Source organism: Salmo salar, chromosome ssa04 (genome assembly GCF_905237065.1).
Source record: "Salmo salar chromosome ssa04, Ssal_v3.1, whole genome shotgun sequence".
In the NCBI taxonomy this organism is placed as follows: Eukaryota; Metazoa; Chordata; class Actinopteri; order Salmoniformes; family Salmonidae; genus Salmo; species Salmo salar.
The window spans coordinates 1,530,774-1,547,237 of NC_059445.1; the positions used below are offsets into that span (position 1 = coordinate 1,530,774).

The 16,464-nt window shown below is 46.9% G+C and overlaps 1 protein-coding gene across 1 annotated transcript in view; it reads left to right on the forward strand.

Moving 5' to 3' along the window:
• Nucleotides 1–16,242, forward strand: part of LOC106596930 (calnexin-like) — a 28,029-nt gene extending 11,787 nt beyond the window's left edge. The window contains 10 exon segments of the mRNA XM_045716288.1: nucleotides 407–599; nucleotides 8,701–8,890; nucleotides 9,655–9,768; nucleotides 10,601–10,757; nucleotides 11,438–11,555; nucleotides 11,558–11,652; nucleotides 13,263–13,379; nucleotides 13,615–13,771; nucleotides 13,927–14,078; nucleotides 14,385–16,242. Of these exon segments, the coding sequence (XP_045572244.1) occupies nucleotides 407–599; nucleotides 8,701–8,890; nucleotides 9,655–9,768; nucleotides 10,601–10,757; nucleotides 11,438–11,555; nucleotides 11,558–11,652; nucleotides 13,263–13,379; nucleotides 13,615–13,771; nucleotides 13,927–14,078; nucleotides 14,385–14,468 (1,377 nt within the window). The 3' untranslated portion in view covers nucleotides 14,469–16,242.
• The last annotated feature ends 222 nt before the right edge of the window (nucleotides 16,243–16,464 follow it).

The window sequence follows — 16,464 nt, forward strand, 5'->3', positions numbered from 1 at the left end:
GTTGGTTAGTCTAGTCCCAGATCTGTTGGTGTTATTACTATAATCTGATCTATGATGTTGGTTAGTCTAGTCCCAGATCTGTTGGTGTTATTACTATAATCTGATCTATGATGTTGGTTAGTCTAGTCTCAGATCTGTTGGTGTTATTACTATAATCTGATCTATGATGTTGGTTAGTCTAGTTCCAGATCTGTTGATACTTGACTTTGGCCTGGCTCCCACTTCTAAAGTTAACTCTCTCTATTTATATGCCTCCGTAATGCTGTACTTTGCTTTTCGGCCCGCCCAAGGATTTCAATGGCAGAAAAATCCCCTGGTTTCAACATGACTTCCAGCTCTAACATTGCCTAGTATAGTCTCAGTATAGCTGACTGTAACGCTGTACCTTACTGTTGTGGTGTTCTAGGAGCAGTTTAATGACCGTACCTCCTACACCATCATGTTTGGTCCTGATAAGTGTGGAGAGGACTACAAGCTGCACTTCATCTTCCGCCACAGGAGCCCTCTGAACAAAGACCTGGAGGAGAAACACGCCAAGAGGGCCGATGTCGACCTGAAGAAGTTCTACACCGACAAGAAGACTCATCTCTACACACTGGGTAGGAGAGAGAGAGAGGAGAGGGGGTGGGGGAGAGAGAGAGGAGAGGGAGAGGGAGAGAGAGAGAGAGAGAGAGGGGGGTGGGGGGAGAGAGAGAGGAGAGGGAGAGAGAGAGAGAGAGAGAGGGGGGGTGGGGGGAGAGAGAGAGGAGAGGGGGGAGAGAGAGAGAGAGAGAGAGGGGAGGTGTGGGTTGGGGGAAGAGGGGGTAGGGGAGAGAGAGAAGAGATGTGAGGAGGGGTAGGGGAGAGGAGGTGGGGGTTGGGGGGAAGAGGGGGTAGGAGAGAGAGAGAGGAAGAGGGGGTAGGGGAGAGAGAGAGGAGGTGTGGGTTGGGGAGGGAGGGGGTAGGGGAGAGGGAGAGGAGGTGGGGGGGAGGAGGGGGTAGGGGAGAGAGCGAGGAGGTGAGGAGGGGGTGGGGGGAGATGGGATGCGAGGAATCGTGGAAAGACAATGACAGAGAGCAACCCAGCTCTACGTGTCTGCTGGTTTGTGACCCACTGACTCCGACCCCGGTTAGAGGGGAACCCTTCAACCCAACAGTTGACACACACAGGAATTTGAATTCATATACACTGGAGATGAACATGGGGATGGTGGTGGTTCTGTAAGGGACAGAAACAGAGGTAATGAGTACACACATACTGAATACATACACCAAGTCACAGAGCAGAAATACATGGCTGAGGACTGTATAGATTACATTACAAACTGGGTGGATGGCGCCCTGAATGCTGATTGGCTGACAGCCGTCGTATATCAGACCGTATACAACGGGTATGACAAAACATGTTTTTACTGCTCTAATTACGTTGGTAACCAGTTTTTAATAGCAATAAGGCACCTCAGGGGTTTATGGTATATGGGCAATATACCATGGCTAAGGGCTGTGTCCAGGCACTCTGCTGTGGTATATTGGCCATATACCACACCCCTCTGACCTTATTGCTGAATTACACCACACAGTGAACTCAGAGGACAATAGTAGTAACTGACTATGAAGACCCACATGCACAAGTCTCACAACTCACTTTGGGAACACCCACCATCCCATATTCAGAAATGAGTCCAGTTGTTGATGGGCAGACACAGATGTTACTGCCTGATGGAGACTGACAGTATTGTAGAGACTGATGTTACTACCTGATGGAGACTGACAGTATTGTAGAGACAGATGTTACTACCTGATGGAGACTAACAGTATTGTAGAGACAGATGTTACTACCTGATGGAGACTGACAGTATTGTATAGACTGATGTTATTACCTGATGGAGACTGACAGTATTGTAGAGACACAGATGTTACTGCCTGATGGAGACTGACAGTATTGTAGAGACAGAGATGTTACTGCCTGATGGAGACTGACAGTATTGTAGAGACAGAGATGTTACTACCTGATGGAGACTGACAGTATTGTAGAGACAGAGATGTTACAGCCTGATGGAGACTGACAGTATTGTAGAGACAGATGTTACTACCTGATGGAGACTGACAGTATTGTAGAGACAGAGATGTTACAGCCTGATGGAGACTGACAGTATTGTAGAGACAGATGTTACTGCCTGATGGAGACTGACAGTATTGTAGAGACAGATGTTACTGCCGGATGGAGACTGACAGTATTGTAGAGACAGAGATGTTACTGCCTGATGGAGACTGACAGTATTGTAGAGACAGATGTTACTGCCTGATGGAGACTGACAGTATTGTAGAGACAGATGTTACTACCTGATGGAGACTGACAGTATTGTAGAGACGGATGTTACTACCTGATGGAGACTGACAGTATTGTAGAGACAGATGTTACTGCCTGATGGAGACTGACAGTATTGTAGAGACAGATGTTACTGCCTGATGGAGACTGACAGTATTGTAGAGACAGAGATGTTACTGCCGGATGGAGACTGACAGTATTGTAGAGACAGATGTTACTGCCTGATGGAGACTGACAGTATTGTAGAGACAGAGATGTTACTGCCGGATGGAGACTGACAGTATTGTAGAGACAGAGATGTTACTGCCTGATGGAGACTGACAGTATTGTAGAGACAGAGATGTTACTGCCTGATGGAGACTGACAGTATTGTAGAGACTGATGTTACTACCTGATGGAGACTGACAGTATTGTAGAGACAGAGATGTTACTGCCTGATGGAGACTGACAGTATTGCAGAGACAGATGTTATTGCCTGATGGAGACTGACAGTATTGCAGAGACAGATGTTACTGCCTGATGGAGACTGACAGTATTGTAGAGACAGATGTTACTGCCTGATGGAGACTGACAGTATTGTAGAGACAGAGATGTTACTGCCTGATGGAGACTGACAGTATTGTAGAGACAGATGTTACTACCTGATGGAGACTGACAGTATTGTAGAGACAGATGTTACTACCTGATGGAGACTGACAGTATTGTAGAGACAGAGATGTTACTGCCTGATGGAGACTGACAGTATTGTAGAGACAGAGATGTTACTGCCGGATGGAGACTGACAGTATTGTAGAGACAGATGTTACTGCCTGATGGAGACTGACAGTATTGTAGAGACAGATGTTACTACCTGATGGAGACTGACAGTATTGTAGAGACAGATGTTACTGCCGGATGGAGACTGACAGTATTGTAGAGACAGATGTTACTGCCTGATGGAGACTGACAGTATTGTAGAGACAGATGTTACTACCTGATGGAGACTGACAGTATTGTAGAGACAGAGATGTTACTGCCTGATGGAGACTGACAGTATTGTAGAGACAGAGACGTTACTGCCTGATGGAGACTGACAGTATTGTAGAGACAGAGATGTTACTGCCAGATGGAGACTGACAGTATTGTAGAGACAGATGTTACTGCCTGATGGAGACTGACAGTATTGTAGAGACAGAGATGTTACTACCTGATGGAGACTGACAGTATTGTAGAGACAGAGATGTTACTACCTGATGGAGACTAACAGTATTGTAGAGACAGAGATGTTACTGCCTGATGGAGACTGACAGTATTGTAGAGACACAGATGTTACTGCCTGATGGAGACTGACAGTATTGTAGAGACAGAGATGTTACTGCCTGATGGAGACTAACAGTATTGTAGAGACAGAGATGTTACTGCCTGATGGAGACTGACAGTATTTTAGAGACAGAGATGTTACTGCCTGATGGAGACTGACAGTATTGTAGAGACAGATGTTACTGCCTGATGGAGACTGACAGTATTGTAGAGACAGATGTTACTGCCTGATGGAGACTGACAGTATTGTAGAGACAGATGTTACTGCCTGATGGAGACTGACAGTATTGTAGAGACAGATGTTACTACCTGATGGAGACTGACAGTATTGTAGAGACAGATGTTACTGCCTGATGGAGACTGACAGTATTGCAGAGACAGATGTTACTGCCTGATGGAGACTGACAGTATTGTAGAGACAGATGTTACTACCTGATGGAGACAGACAGTATTGTAGAGACAGATGTTACTGCCTGATGGAGACTGACAGTATTGCAGAGACAGATGTTACTGCCTGATGGAGACTGACAGTATTGTAGAGACAGATGTTACTGCCTGATGGAGACTGACAGTATTGTAGAGACAGATGTTACTGCCTGATGGAGACTGACAGTATTGTAGAGACAGAGATGTTACTGCCTGATGGAGACTGACAGTATTGTAGAGACAGATGTTACTGCCTGATGGAGACTGACAGTATTGTAGAGACAGAGATGTTACTGCCTGATGGAGACTGACAGTATTGTAGAGACAGATGTTACTGCCTGATGGAGACTGACAGTATTGTAGAGACAGATGTTACTACCTGATGGAGACTGACAGTATTGTAGAGACAGAGATGTTACTGCCTGATGGAGACTGACAGTATTGTAGAGACAGAGATGTTACTGCCTGATGGAGACTGACAGTATTGTAGAGACAGATGTTACTACCTGATGGAGACTGACAGTATTGTAGAGACAGAGATGTTACTGCCTGATGGAGACTGACAGTATTGTAGAGACAGATGTTACTGCCTGATGGAGACTGACAGTATTGTAGAGACAGATGTTACTACCTGATGGAGACTGACAGTATTGTAGAGACAGATGTTACTGCCTGATGGAGACTGACAGTATTGTAGAGACAGATGTTACTGCCTGATGGAGACTGACAGTATTGTAGAGACAGAGATGTTACTGCCGGATGGAGACTGACAGTATTGTAGAGACAGATGTTACTGCCTGATGGAGACTGACAGTATTGTAGAGACAGAGATGTTACTGCCTGATGGAGACTGACAGTATTGTAGAGACAGATGTTACTGCCTGATGGAGACTGACAGTATTGTAGAGACAGATGTTACTACCTGATGGAGACTGACAGTATTGTAGAGACAGATGTTACTGCCTGATGGAGACTGACAGTATTGCAGAGACAGATGTTACTGCCTGATGGAGACTGACAGTATTGTAGAGACAGATGTTACTGCCTGATGGAGACTGACAGTATTGTAGAGACAGATGTTACTACCTGATGGAGACTGACAGTATTGTAGAGACAGATGTTACTGCCTGATGGAGACTGACAGTATTGTAGAGACAGAGATGTTACTACCTGATGGAGACTGACAGTATTGTAGAGACAGATGTTACTACCTGATGGAGACTGACAGTATTGTAGAGACAGATGTTACTGCCTGATGGAGACTGACAGTATTGTAGAGACAGATGTTACTGCCTGATGGAGACTGACAGTATTGTAGAGACAGAGATGTTACTACCTGATGGAGACTGACAGTATTGTAGAGACAGATGTTACTGCCTGATGGAGACTGACAGTATTGTAGAGACAGAGATGTTACTGCCTGATGGAGACTAACAGTATTGTAGAGACAGATGTTACTACCTGATGGAGACTGACAGTATTGTAGAGACAGATGTTACTGCCGGATGGAGACTGACAGTATTGTAGAGACAGAGATGTTACTGCCTGATGGAGACTAACAGTATTGTAGAGACAGAGATGTTACTACCTGATGGAGACTGACAGTATTGTAGAGACAGATGTTACTGCCTGATGGAGACTGACAGTATTGTAGAGACAGATGTTACTGCCTGATGGAGACTGACAGTATTGTAGAGACAGAGATGTTACTACCTGATGGAGACTGACAGTATTGTAGAGACAGAGATGTTACTGCCGGATGGAGACTGACAGTATTGTAGAGACAGATGTTACTGCCTGATGGAGACTGACAGTATTGTAGAGACAGAGATGTTACTGCCTGATGGAGACTGACAGTATTGTAGAGACAGATGTTACTGCCTGATGGAGACTGACAGTATTGTAGAGACAGATGTTACTACCTGATGGAGACTGACAGTATTGTAGAGACAGATGTTACTGCCTGATGGAGACTGACAGTATTGTACAGACAGATGTTACTACCTGATGGAGACTGACAGTATTGTAGAGACAGATGTTACTGCCTGATGGAGACTGACAGTATTGTAGAGACAGATGTTACTACCTGATGGAGACTGACAGTATTGTAGAGACAGATGTTACTGCCGGATGGAGACTGACAGTATTGTAGAGACAGAGATGTTACAGCCTGATGGAGACTGACAGTATTGTAGAGACAGATGTTACTGCCTGATGGAGACTGACAGTATTGTAGAGACAGATGTTACTGCCTGATGGAGACTGACAGTATTGTAGAGACAGATGTTACTGCCTGATGGAGACTGACAGTATTGTAGAGACAGAGATGTTACTGCCTGATGGAGACTGACAGTATTGTAGAGACAGAGATGTTACTCCCGGGTGGAGACTGACAGTATTGTAGAGACAGATGTTACTGCCTGATGGAGACTGACAGTATTGTAGAGACAGAGATGTTACTGCCGGATGGAGACTGACAGTATTGTAGAGACAGATGTTACTGCCTGATGGAGACTGACAGTATTGTAGAGACAGATGTTACTACCTGATGGAGACTGACAGTATTGTAGAGACAGATGTTACTGCCTGATGGAGACTGACAGTATTGTAGAGACAGATGTTACTGCCTGATGGAGACTGACAGTATTGTAGAGACAGATGTTACTGCCTGATGGAGACTGACAGTATTGTAGAGACAGAGATGTTACTGCCGGATGGAGACTGACAGTATTGTAGAGACAGATGTTACTACCGGATGGAGACTGACAGTATTGTAGAGACAGATGTTACTGCCTGATGGAGACTGACAGTATTGTAGAGACAGAGATGTTACTGCCGGATGGAGACTGACAGTATTGTAGAGACAGATGTTACTGCCTGATGGAGACTGACAGTATTGTAGAGACAGATGTTACTGCCTGATGGAGACTGACAGTATTGTAGAGACAGATGTTACTGCCTGATGGAGACTGACAGTATTGTAGAGACAGAGATGTTACTGCCTGATGGAGACTGACAGTATTGTAGAGACAGATGTTACTGCCTGATGGAGACTGACAGTATTGTAGAGACAGATGTTACTGCCTGATGGAGACTGACAGTATTGTAGAGACAGATGTTACTGCCTGATGGAGACTGACAATATTGTAGAGACAGATGTTACTGCCTGATGGAGACTGACAGTATTGTAGAGACAGATGTTACTGCCTGATGGAGACAGACAATATTGTAGAGACAGATGTTACTGCCTGATGGAGACTGACAGTATTGTCTGACCTGCAGAGACAAAGGGATGGGCAAATGTACGGCCCCCTACCAACCTCCGTAGCAGGACACAGGTCAGAGAGTTTGAGAGGCAGGTTCATGGTTCGGTGGTGGGGGATGGGGACCTCAGGGTTGTGCTGATAACTCACCACAAGGGAATTTGTAACAGACACATTGAGATAAGAGACGATGTGTGTGTCCAGGACAAGTTACTCTCTTTTCTGAACTCATGTTTCATGTTTCTCTCCCCTCCCTCCCTCTCTCCCCTCCTCCCTCCCTCTCTCCCCTCCCTCCCTCCCTCTCTCCCCTCCCTCCCTCCCTCTCTCCCTCCCTCTCTCCCTCCCTCTCTCCCCTCCCTCCCTCTCTCCCCTCCCTCCCTCTCTCCCCTCCCTCTCTCCCCTCCCTCCCTCTCTCCCCTCCCTCCCTCTCTCCCTCCCTCTCTCCCCTCCCTCCCTCTCTCCCCTCCCTCCCTCTCTCCCCTCCCTCTCTCCCCTCCCTCCCTCTCTCCCCTCCCTCCCTCTCTCCCTCCCTCTCTCCCCTCCCTCCCTCTCTCCCCTCCCTCCCTCTCTCCCTCCCTCTCTCCCTCTCTCCCTCCCTCTCTCCCCTCCCTCCCTCTCTCCCCTCCCTCTCTCCCCTACCTCCCTCCCTCTCTCCCTCCCTCTCTCCCCTCCCTCTCTCCCCTCCCTCCCTCCCTCTCTCCCTCCCTCTCTCCCTCCCTCTCTCTCTCCCCTCCCTCTCTCTCTCCCCTCCCTCTCTCTCTCCCCTCCCTCCCTCTCTCCCTCCCTCTCTCCCCTCCCTCCCTCTCTCCCCTCCCTCCCTCTCTCCCCTCCCTCTCTCCCTCTCTCCCCTCCCTCCCTCTCTCCCTCCCTCCCTCCCTCTCTCCCTCCTCCCTCCCTCTCTCCCTCCCTCTCTCCCCCTCCCTCCCTCTCTCCCTCCCTCTCTCCCCTCCCTCCCTCTCTCCCCTCCCTCCCTCTCTCCCTCCCTCTCTCCCTCCCTCTCTCCCCTCCCTCCCTCTCTCCCCTCCCTCCCTCTCTCCCTCCCTCTCTCTCTCCCCTCCCTCTCTCTCTCCCTCCCTCTCTCTCCCCTCCCTCTCTCTCTCCCCTCCGTCTCTCTCCCCCTCCCGCTCTCTCCCCTCCCGCTCTCTCTCCCTCCCGCTCTCTCTCCCCTCCCTCTCTCTCTCTCCCCTCTCTCTCTCTCTCCCCTCTCTCTCTCTCTCCCCTCTCGCTCTCTCTCCCCTCCTCTCCCCGCTCTCCTCCCTCTCCCCGCTCTCCTCCCTCTCCCCGCTCTCCTCCCTCTCCCTCCCGCTCTCTCCTCTCCCTCCCGCTCTCTCTCCCCTCCCACTCTCTCTCCCCTCCCGCTCTCCCCCCACCCCTCCTCTCTCCCCTCCCTCTCCCCCCATACAGTCCTGAACCCAGACAACAGCTATGAGATCCTGGTAGACCAGAGCAGTGTTAGTCGTGGCTCTCTGCTTCATGATGTGGTTCCTCCTGTTAACCCCACCAAGGAGATAGATGATCCCACTGACTCTAAACCTGAAGACTGGGACGAGAGGGCCAAGATACCAGACCCAGAGGCTGTCAAACCTGACAACTGGTGGGTTCAACTTCAACACCACTTTTTGGGAATGTTTTTGGGGGAGTCGTGACTAAAAGCAAACCAGGTATTAGCAGGCATGACTGAGGAGAGGGTCTAGTTCTGAAGGATTTGTGCTTATATTCTAAAACAGAAATCCTTTAAGGACTGTAGATATAATGCGTCTATTAAAGCTGTATTATATGGCTTTGTAGGCGACCCGACCAAATTCATATAGAAATGTGAGTTTACACTCCATGGAAAGTTTATTAGGTACACCATCCCATTCAAGAAAATGTTTCGCTCCTACAGACAATGAGTCACGTGGTGTGAGGAATGTTTTCCTGGCACACATTAGGTCCCTTGATACCAATTGAGCAATGTTTTAATGCCCCGAAGAATTCAGGCTGTTCTGGAGGCAAAGGGGGTCCGACCCAGTATTAGATGGGTGTACCTAATAAACTGACCACTGAGTGTAGATCTGTCATTGGAAGGAAGTCTGATGAGGGGTAGATATGTTCTGTATGTGCCATTTCTATGCTTCCTGCCCTTAAGTTGAGTTTTTTTCAACTTTTGACTTTTTGTACATCAGCTGTCAGAGGTTTAGATGGTACAATGATTCTCTACATTTGTTTTGTCACAAACTGAAAATTAGGCAAAACTATTGTGATTTTTTTTGCAGCCATGTAATGGTGTTTGCGATTTCTACATATTATGCCTCTAGGGGTAATATTGAGCAACATGCTTGGTTTTTATGCCAAACCATTTGGCATCTTGTGTTCCAGGGATGAGGAGGCTCCGGCTAAGATCCAGGACCCTGATGCTGTGAAGCCAGAGGGATGGCTGGACGACGAGCCTGAGTTTGTAGCCGACCCCGCCGCCAATAAACCAGACGACTGGTAAACACACCGTACACACACACACATCAATAAAAAATGTTGTTTTGGGAACTCCACTTTTTCTGTCTTTCTCTCCTTTCTTTACATCCATCTCTCTCGCTCTCCTTTATCACCATCTCTCTCTTTCCTCTCTCACCATCTCTCTCTCCTCTCTCACCATCTCTCCTCTCTCTCACCTCTCTCACCATCTCTCTCTCCTCTCTCTCACCATCTCTCTTTCCTCTCTCACCATCTCTCTTTCCTCTCTCACCATCTCTCTTTCCTCTCTCACCATCTCTCTCTTCTCTCACCATCTCTCTCTTCTCTCACCATCTCTCTCTCCTCTCTCACCATCTCTCTCTCCTCTCTCACCATCTCTCTCTCCTCTCTCACCATCTCTCTCTCCTCTCACCATCTCTCTCTCCTCTCACCATCTCTCTCCATCTCTCTCTCTCTCTCCTCTCTCACCATCTCTCTCTTTCCTCTCTCACCATCTCTCTTTCCTCTCTCACCATCTCTCTCTCCTCTCTCTCACCACTCTCTCTCCTCTCTCACCATCTCTCTCCATCTCTCTCTCTCTCTCCTCTCTCACCATCTCTCTCTCTCCTCTCTCACCATCTCTCTCTCTCCTCTCTCACCATCTCTCTCTCTCCTCTCTCACCATCTCTCTCTCTCTCTCCTCTCTCACCATCTCTCTCTCTCCATCTCTCACCATCTCTCTCTCTATCTCTCCTCTCGCAACATATCTCCCTCCTCTCTCACCATATATCTCTCCTCTCACCATCTCTCTCCTCTCATCTCTCTCTCCTTTATCTCTCCTCTCTCACCATCTCTCTCCTTTATCTCTCTGTAGGGATGAGGAGATGGATGGAGAGTGGGAGGCCCCTCAGGTTCCTAACCCAGTGTGTGAGACAGCCCCTGGATGTGGGCAGTGGAAACCCCCTACCATCAACAACCCTCAGTACAAGGGCAAGTGGAAGGCCCCTCTGGTGGACAACCCCCACTACCAGGTAACATAATCCTTTCCTGAAGGCACATGTTGGTCTATAGGCCTGAGATCCCTGTCTTATTGTCGGTCTATAGGCCTGAGATCCCTGTCTTATTGTTGGTCTATAGGCCTGAGATCCCTGTCTTATTGTTGGTCTATAAGGCTGAGATCCCTGTCTTATTGTTGGTCTATAGGCCTGAGATCCCTGTCTTATTGTTGGTCTATAGGCCTGAGATCCCTGTCTTATTGTTGGTCTATAGGCCTGAGATCCCTGTCTTATTGTTGGTCTATAAGGCTGAGATCCCTGTCTTATTGTTGGTCTATAGGCCTGAGATCCCTGTCTTATTGTTGGTCTATAGGCCTGAAATCCCTGTCTTATTGTTGGTCTATAGGCCTGAGATCCCTGTCTTATTGTTGGTCTATAGGCCTGAGATCCCTGTCTTATTGTTGGTCTGTAAGGCTGATATTCAGAGCTGAGATCCCTGTCTTATTATTGGTCTGTAAGGCTGATATTCAGAGCTTCACCCAAATGTACATGACATTACATGACAATCTGCATGCACAGATCTCAAGTCAGAATGCCACTCTGAGTACATGTGGACACTAAAGCGTCTCTTCTGTAACATTTGACCTCTCCTCTCCCAGGGTGTGTGGACACTAAAGCATCTCTTCTACTGTAACATTTGACCTCTCCTCTCCCAGGGTGTGTGGAGCCCGCGTAAGATCCAGAACCCGGACTACTTTGAGGACCTGGCTCCGTTCAAGATGACGTCGTTCAGAGCCGTGGGGCTGGAGCTCTGGTCTATGACATCAGAGATCTACTTGATAACTTCATCATCACTTCATATAAAGAGGTGGCTGATCGCTGGGCTGGAGACAGCTGGGGACTCAAGAAACTGGTGGCTAGTGCCAACGAGGTGTGTATGACACACACACACGTAGATAGACTCAGCAAAAAAGAAACGTCCCTTTTTCAGGACCCTGTCTTTCAAAGATAATTCATAAAAATCCAAATAACTTCACAGATCTTCATTGTAAAGGGTTTAAACACTGTTTCCCATGCTTGTTCAATGAACCATAAACAATGAATGAACATGCACCTGTGGAACGGTCGTTAACACACTAACAGCTTACAGATGGTAGGCAATTAAGGTCACAGTTATGAAAATGTAGGACACTAAAGAGGCCTTTCTACTGACTCTAAAAAACACCAAATGAAAGATGCCCAGGGTCCCTGCTCATCTTCGTGAACGTGCCTTAGGCATGCTGCAAGGAGGCATGAGGACTGCAGATGTGGCCAGGGCAATAAATTGCTATGTCTGTACTGTGAGACGCCTAAGACAGCGCTACAGGGAGACAGGACGGACAGCTGATCGTCCTCACAGTGGCAGACCACGTGTAACAACACCTGCACAGGATCGGTACATCCGAACATCACACCTGCGGGACAGGTACAGGATGGCAACAACAACTGCCCGAGGTACACCAGGAATGCACAATCCCTCCATCAGTGCTCAGACTGCCCACAATAGGCTGAGAGAGGCTGGACTGAGGGCTTGTAGGCCTGTTGTAAGGCAGGTCCTCACCAGACATCACCGGTAACAACGTCACCTATGGGCACAAACCCACCGTCGCTGGACCAGACAGGACTGGCAAAAAGTGCTCTTCACTGACGAGTCACGGTTTTGTCTCACCAGGGGTGATGGTCGGATTAGCGTTTATCATCTAAGGAATGAGCGTTACACCAAGGCCTGTACTCTGGAGAGGGATCGATTTGGAGGTGGAGGGTCCGTCATGGTCTGGGGCGGTGTGTCACAGCATCATCGGACTGAGCTTGTTGTCATTGCAGGCAATCTCAACGCTGTGCGTTACAGGGAAGACATCCTCCTCCCTCATGTGGTACCCTTCCTGCAGGCTCATCCTGACACGACCCTCCAGCATGACAATGCCACCAGTCATACTGGTCGTTCTGTGCGTGATATCCTGCAAGACAGTAATATCAGTGTTCTGCCATGGCCAGCGAAGAGCCCGGATCTCAATCCCATTGAGCACGTCTGGGGCCTGTTGGATCGGAGAGGGTAGGGCTAGGGCCATTCCCCCAGAAATGTCTGGGAACTTGCAGGTGCCTTGGTGGAAGAGTGGGGTAACATCTCACAGCAAGAACTGGCAAATCTGGTGCAGTCCATGAGGAGGAGATGCACTGCAGTACTTAATGCAGCTGGTGGCCACACCAGATACTGACTGTTACTTTTGATTTTGACCCCCCCCTTTGTTCAGGGACACATTATTCCATTTGTTAGTCACATGTCTGTGGAACTTGTTCAGTTTAAGTCTGTTGTTGAATCTTATGTTCATAAATATTTACACATATTAAATTTGCTGAAAATAAACACAGTTGACAGTGCGAGGAAGTTTTGTTTTTTGCTGAGTTTACAAACATGCAGAACACAGACACACTTTTTATATATTTCCTCACTGAATGTTCATTCACACACAGTTATATTTGCTTAATATCACCCCCCCCCAGCCGGGTGTGTTTTCCCAGTTGACCATGGCAGCAGAGGAGAGACCGTGGCTCTGGGTGGTCTACATACTGACTGTTGGTCTGCCCATAGGACTGACTGTTTTATTCTGCTGGCCCAAGGTAACACACCAACACTATGGACTTGTGGTGTTTCCTGCTCTGTCTGTGTGTTTGATATTCAATTCATCTTGTCATTTTCACTATACAGCCAAACAACACTCCTATATATTGTTCTTTGCAATTTAAGAGGCTATTTATCTATCTAACCACCAGCTCATTGTCTGACTCTCTCTCTCCCTCTGACTCCTCTTTCTCTGATTCTCTTTCTGACTCTCTCTCTGACTCTCTCCTACAGAAATCAGATGATGACTATGTGTACAAGAAGGTGGACCCGCCTAAACTCGATGTAGAAGAGGAGGAAGAGGATGATGAAGAAGAGGAGGAGGAGGAAGAAGAGGAGAAGGGAGACCAAGCAGCTGAGGCCAAAGCTACTGAGAGTCCAACACCTGCAGGTCAGAGAGAAGACATGAGATCTCTCTCGCCTTCTCTCCTCCCCACTCTTTCTCCCTCTTCCTCCCCCTCTCTCTCCTCACTTGTTCTCTCTTCCAGATTTTTTCTTCTCTTTTCCTTAGTTAATATTTCCTCTCATTCTCCTTTTCTCTTTCAGAAGCGAAGAAAGAGAAGGCGGAGGAGGAGACTGGGGCAGCTGGAGGGGACAGTGTAGAAGATGAAGAGGAAGATGAGGAGGAGGAGGACGAAGGAGAGGAGGAAGAAGAGACCAAGTCCAATGAGGCAGCATCGGATGATGTCAGTGCTGAGGTACTCTGTTAGTTTTCTGAAAGATCAAAATGTCCTCTACAATACTCAGTTACACATTTGACCCTCTGAAACTCTGGCTTCACCCTAATTATCTCTTCTTCCTCCAAGTGTGCACTTGTTCACTTCCCTTCACTGAAATGACTGGTGTAACAAATATGGTGGAAACTCCCACGAGAACATGCCTCCACCAATCCAATGCTTTCATATTTGTGGGAAGTAGTGAACAAGTGCACACTTCAGGAGAAAGTAGACATTGGGACACCTTGTCTTTCATTCATCCCTTTTTCATCCCTCCTTTCCAAGCAGAAGGAGGAGGCAGACGAGGGGGGCCACAGCGTTGGCGACGGACACAAACAGTCTGTGAGGAAGAGGAGGGTACGGAAAGACTGATGAAGACCAACGACGACAAATGAAGCCTTCTCTCTCTCTCTCTCTCTCTCATCTCTGCATGCCCTCTGGTGGTCCTAGTGACCAAGATACTACCCCTCCTCCTCCATCAGTCGAATGACAACCATCCCCCTTTCCTTCTCATCTTCCTTTGTTCTCTCTATCCGTTACGCCTCTCTCTAAGGCCATCAAGGATACCCTGACCCCCCAACCCTCCTTTCTTCCAAAATGAATACTATGCCCCCTCATCTTCTTCCTCCTTCCCCCCATCATCTTCATCAGCTGCAACTTTCTAACCCCCCCTCTTCAGCTTCCAGTCTTCCTGACTATAGTTCCTAGTTCTGGTTTATTGTTGGCATTTGTTAAGCTTCAGAAGTATTTTTTTATTCAAACTAAAGTTAAAAGGCAGCTCTCTCTGGCTTGTGTCTCAAATGACACCCTATTCCCTGAAATAGAGCTTTGGTCAGGGTAGTGCACTACATGGGGGGGAAATAAGGTGTTAAAAATTAGTGCACTACATGGGGGGAAATAAGGTGTTCAAAATTAGTGCACTACATGGGGGGAAATAAGGTGTTATAAAGTAGTGCACTACTTGGGGGGAATAAGGTGTTAAAAAGTAGTGCACTACTTGGGGGGAAATAAGGTGTTAAAAAGTAGTGCACTACATGGGGGGAAATAAGGTGTTAAAAAGTAGTGCACTACTTGGGGGGAAATAAAGTGTTAAAAAGTAGTGCACTACATGGGGAATAGGGTGGTGAGAGAGAGTGAAGACCTCTATAGCCATGTTACTGTATTGCTGCTGTGTGACTGAAGTTGCCATGTTTCTCCAGCCTGGTCTCAGATCTGGTTGTAGTTGGAGTCAATTCCTCTGACTATTATTGTGACAATATTTGGCTCTAAAATACAAACTGTGCATCCCAAATGGCACCCTGTTCCCGTTATATTGAACTACCCTATGGGCCCTGGTCAAAAGTAGTGCACTATATAGGGTGCCTCTGGTCAAAAGTAGTGCACTATATTGGGAATAGGGTGCCATTTGGGACTTACATATACAGATCTGGGACCAGTCTTAAAGTTTTAGTAGAGAGACAGACAGAAGGATATTTTAAGACAATAAGGCGCCTTACGTCAGGTTTAAGAAGGTTATACATCTACTTTAGATTCATAGTGTTTGTTTTTCATTAACTTATAAAAGGAAGTTCATAATATAATATGTCAGTTCTTTGTGTTATTTAGTTTTTTACTAAATTATATGGATTTAAAACTGAGGATTGAAAATCGGCACTGATAAAAATGTATCTATTTATTCATTCTCGTTTGAAACTTCTCCCTCTTGTTCATTTTAAGGCTAAATTTAAAACATAAGAAAATATTACAATGCAGTTTTTTTGTCTTGAGTGAATTGAAATGTTAGGATGTTTGAAAAAATATATATATTATAATAATTTGTAGTTAGTTTTACCACTGTTTTGCTTATTGTGAGCCTACGTCAGAACAAACAAGTTGTTTGCCCAAAGTCAGCATAAAACCCTCTATTCTCCACCCGAGGGAGGTGGGTATTCCCAAATATCCTAACTCCGGTTCCAGAATGAATTACAAACAATTCTGTCTTGTATGGAAAGAGATGTGCAGATTTCTGCGTTTGTTCTGTTTTCTCTCCAGCTTTTTCTAGTAAATGTTTTCTGTTCTCGTCCGACAACCAGGCATATTTCCCTGTTTTCAATAAGTTGCAAATTGTACATTGCTCTTGGAAAATTAAATATTTAATACAAAAACAGTCTTACTAGTTAGTTGTACGCCTGGTCCCAGATCTGTTTGTGGTCTTGTCTCATTTCTGTCATTGTCAAGGAGTTGGTATAACACTATCAAACAGACTGGCTCTCAGGCTAACTTGTCATGGTACTGTTTCATTTCCATGAAAGGTGCTGAGTCATGTGTATGATTAACTATGACTAGTGTTGTACTAGGCTGCTCCCCTCTTGGGGCCAAACAGAATTCA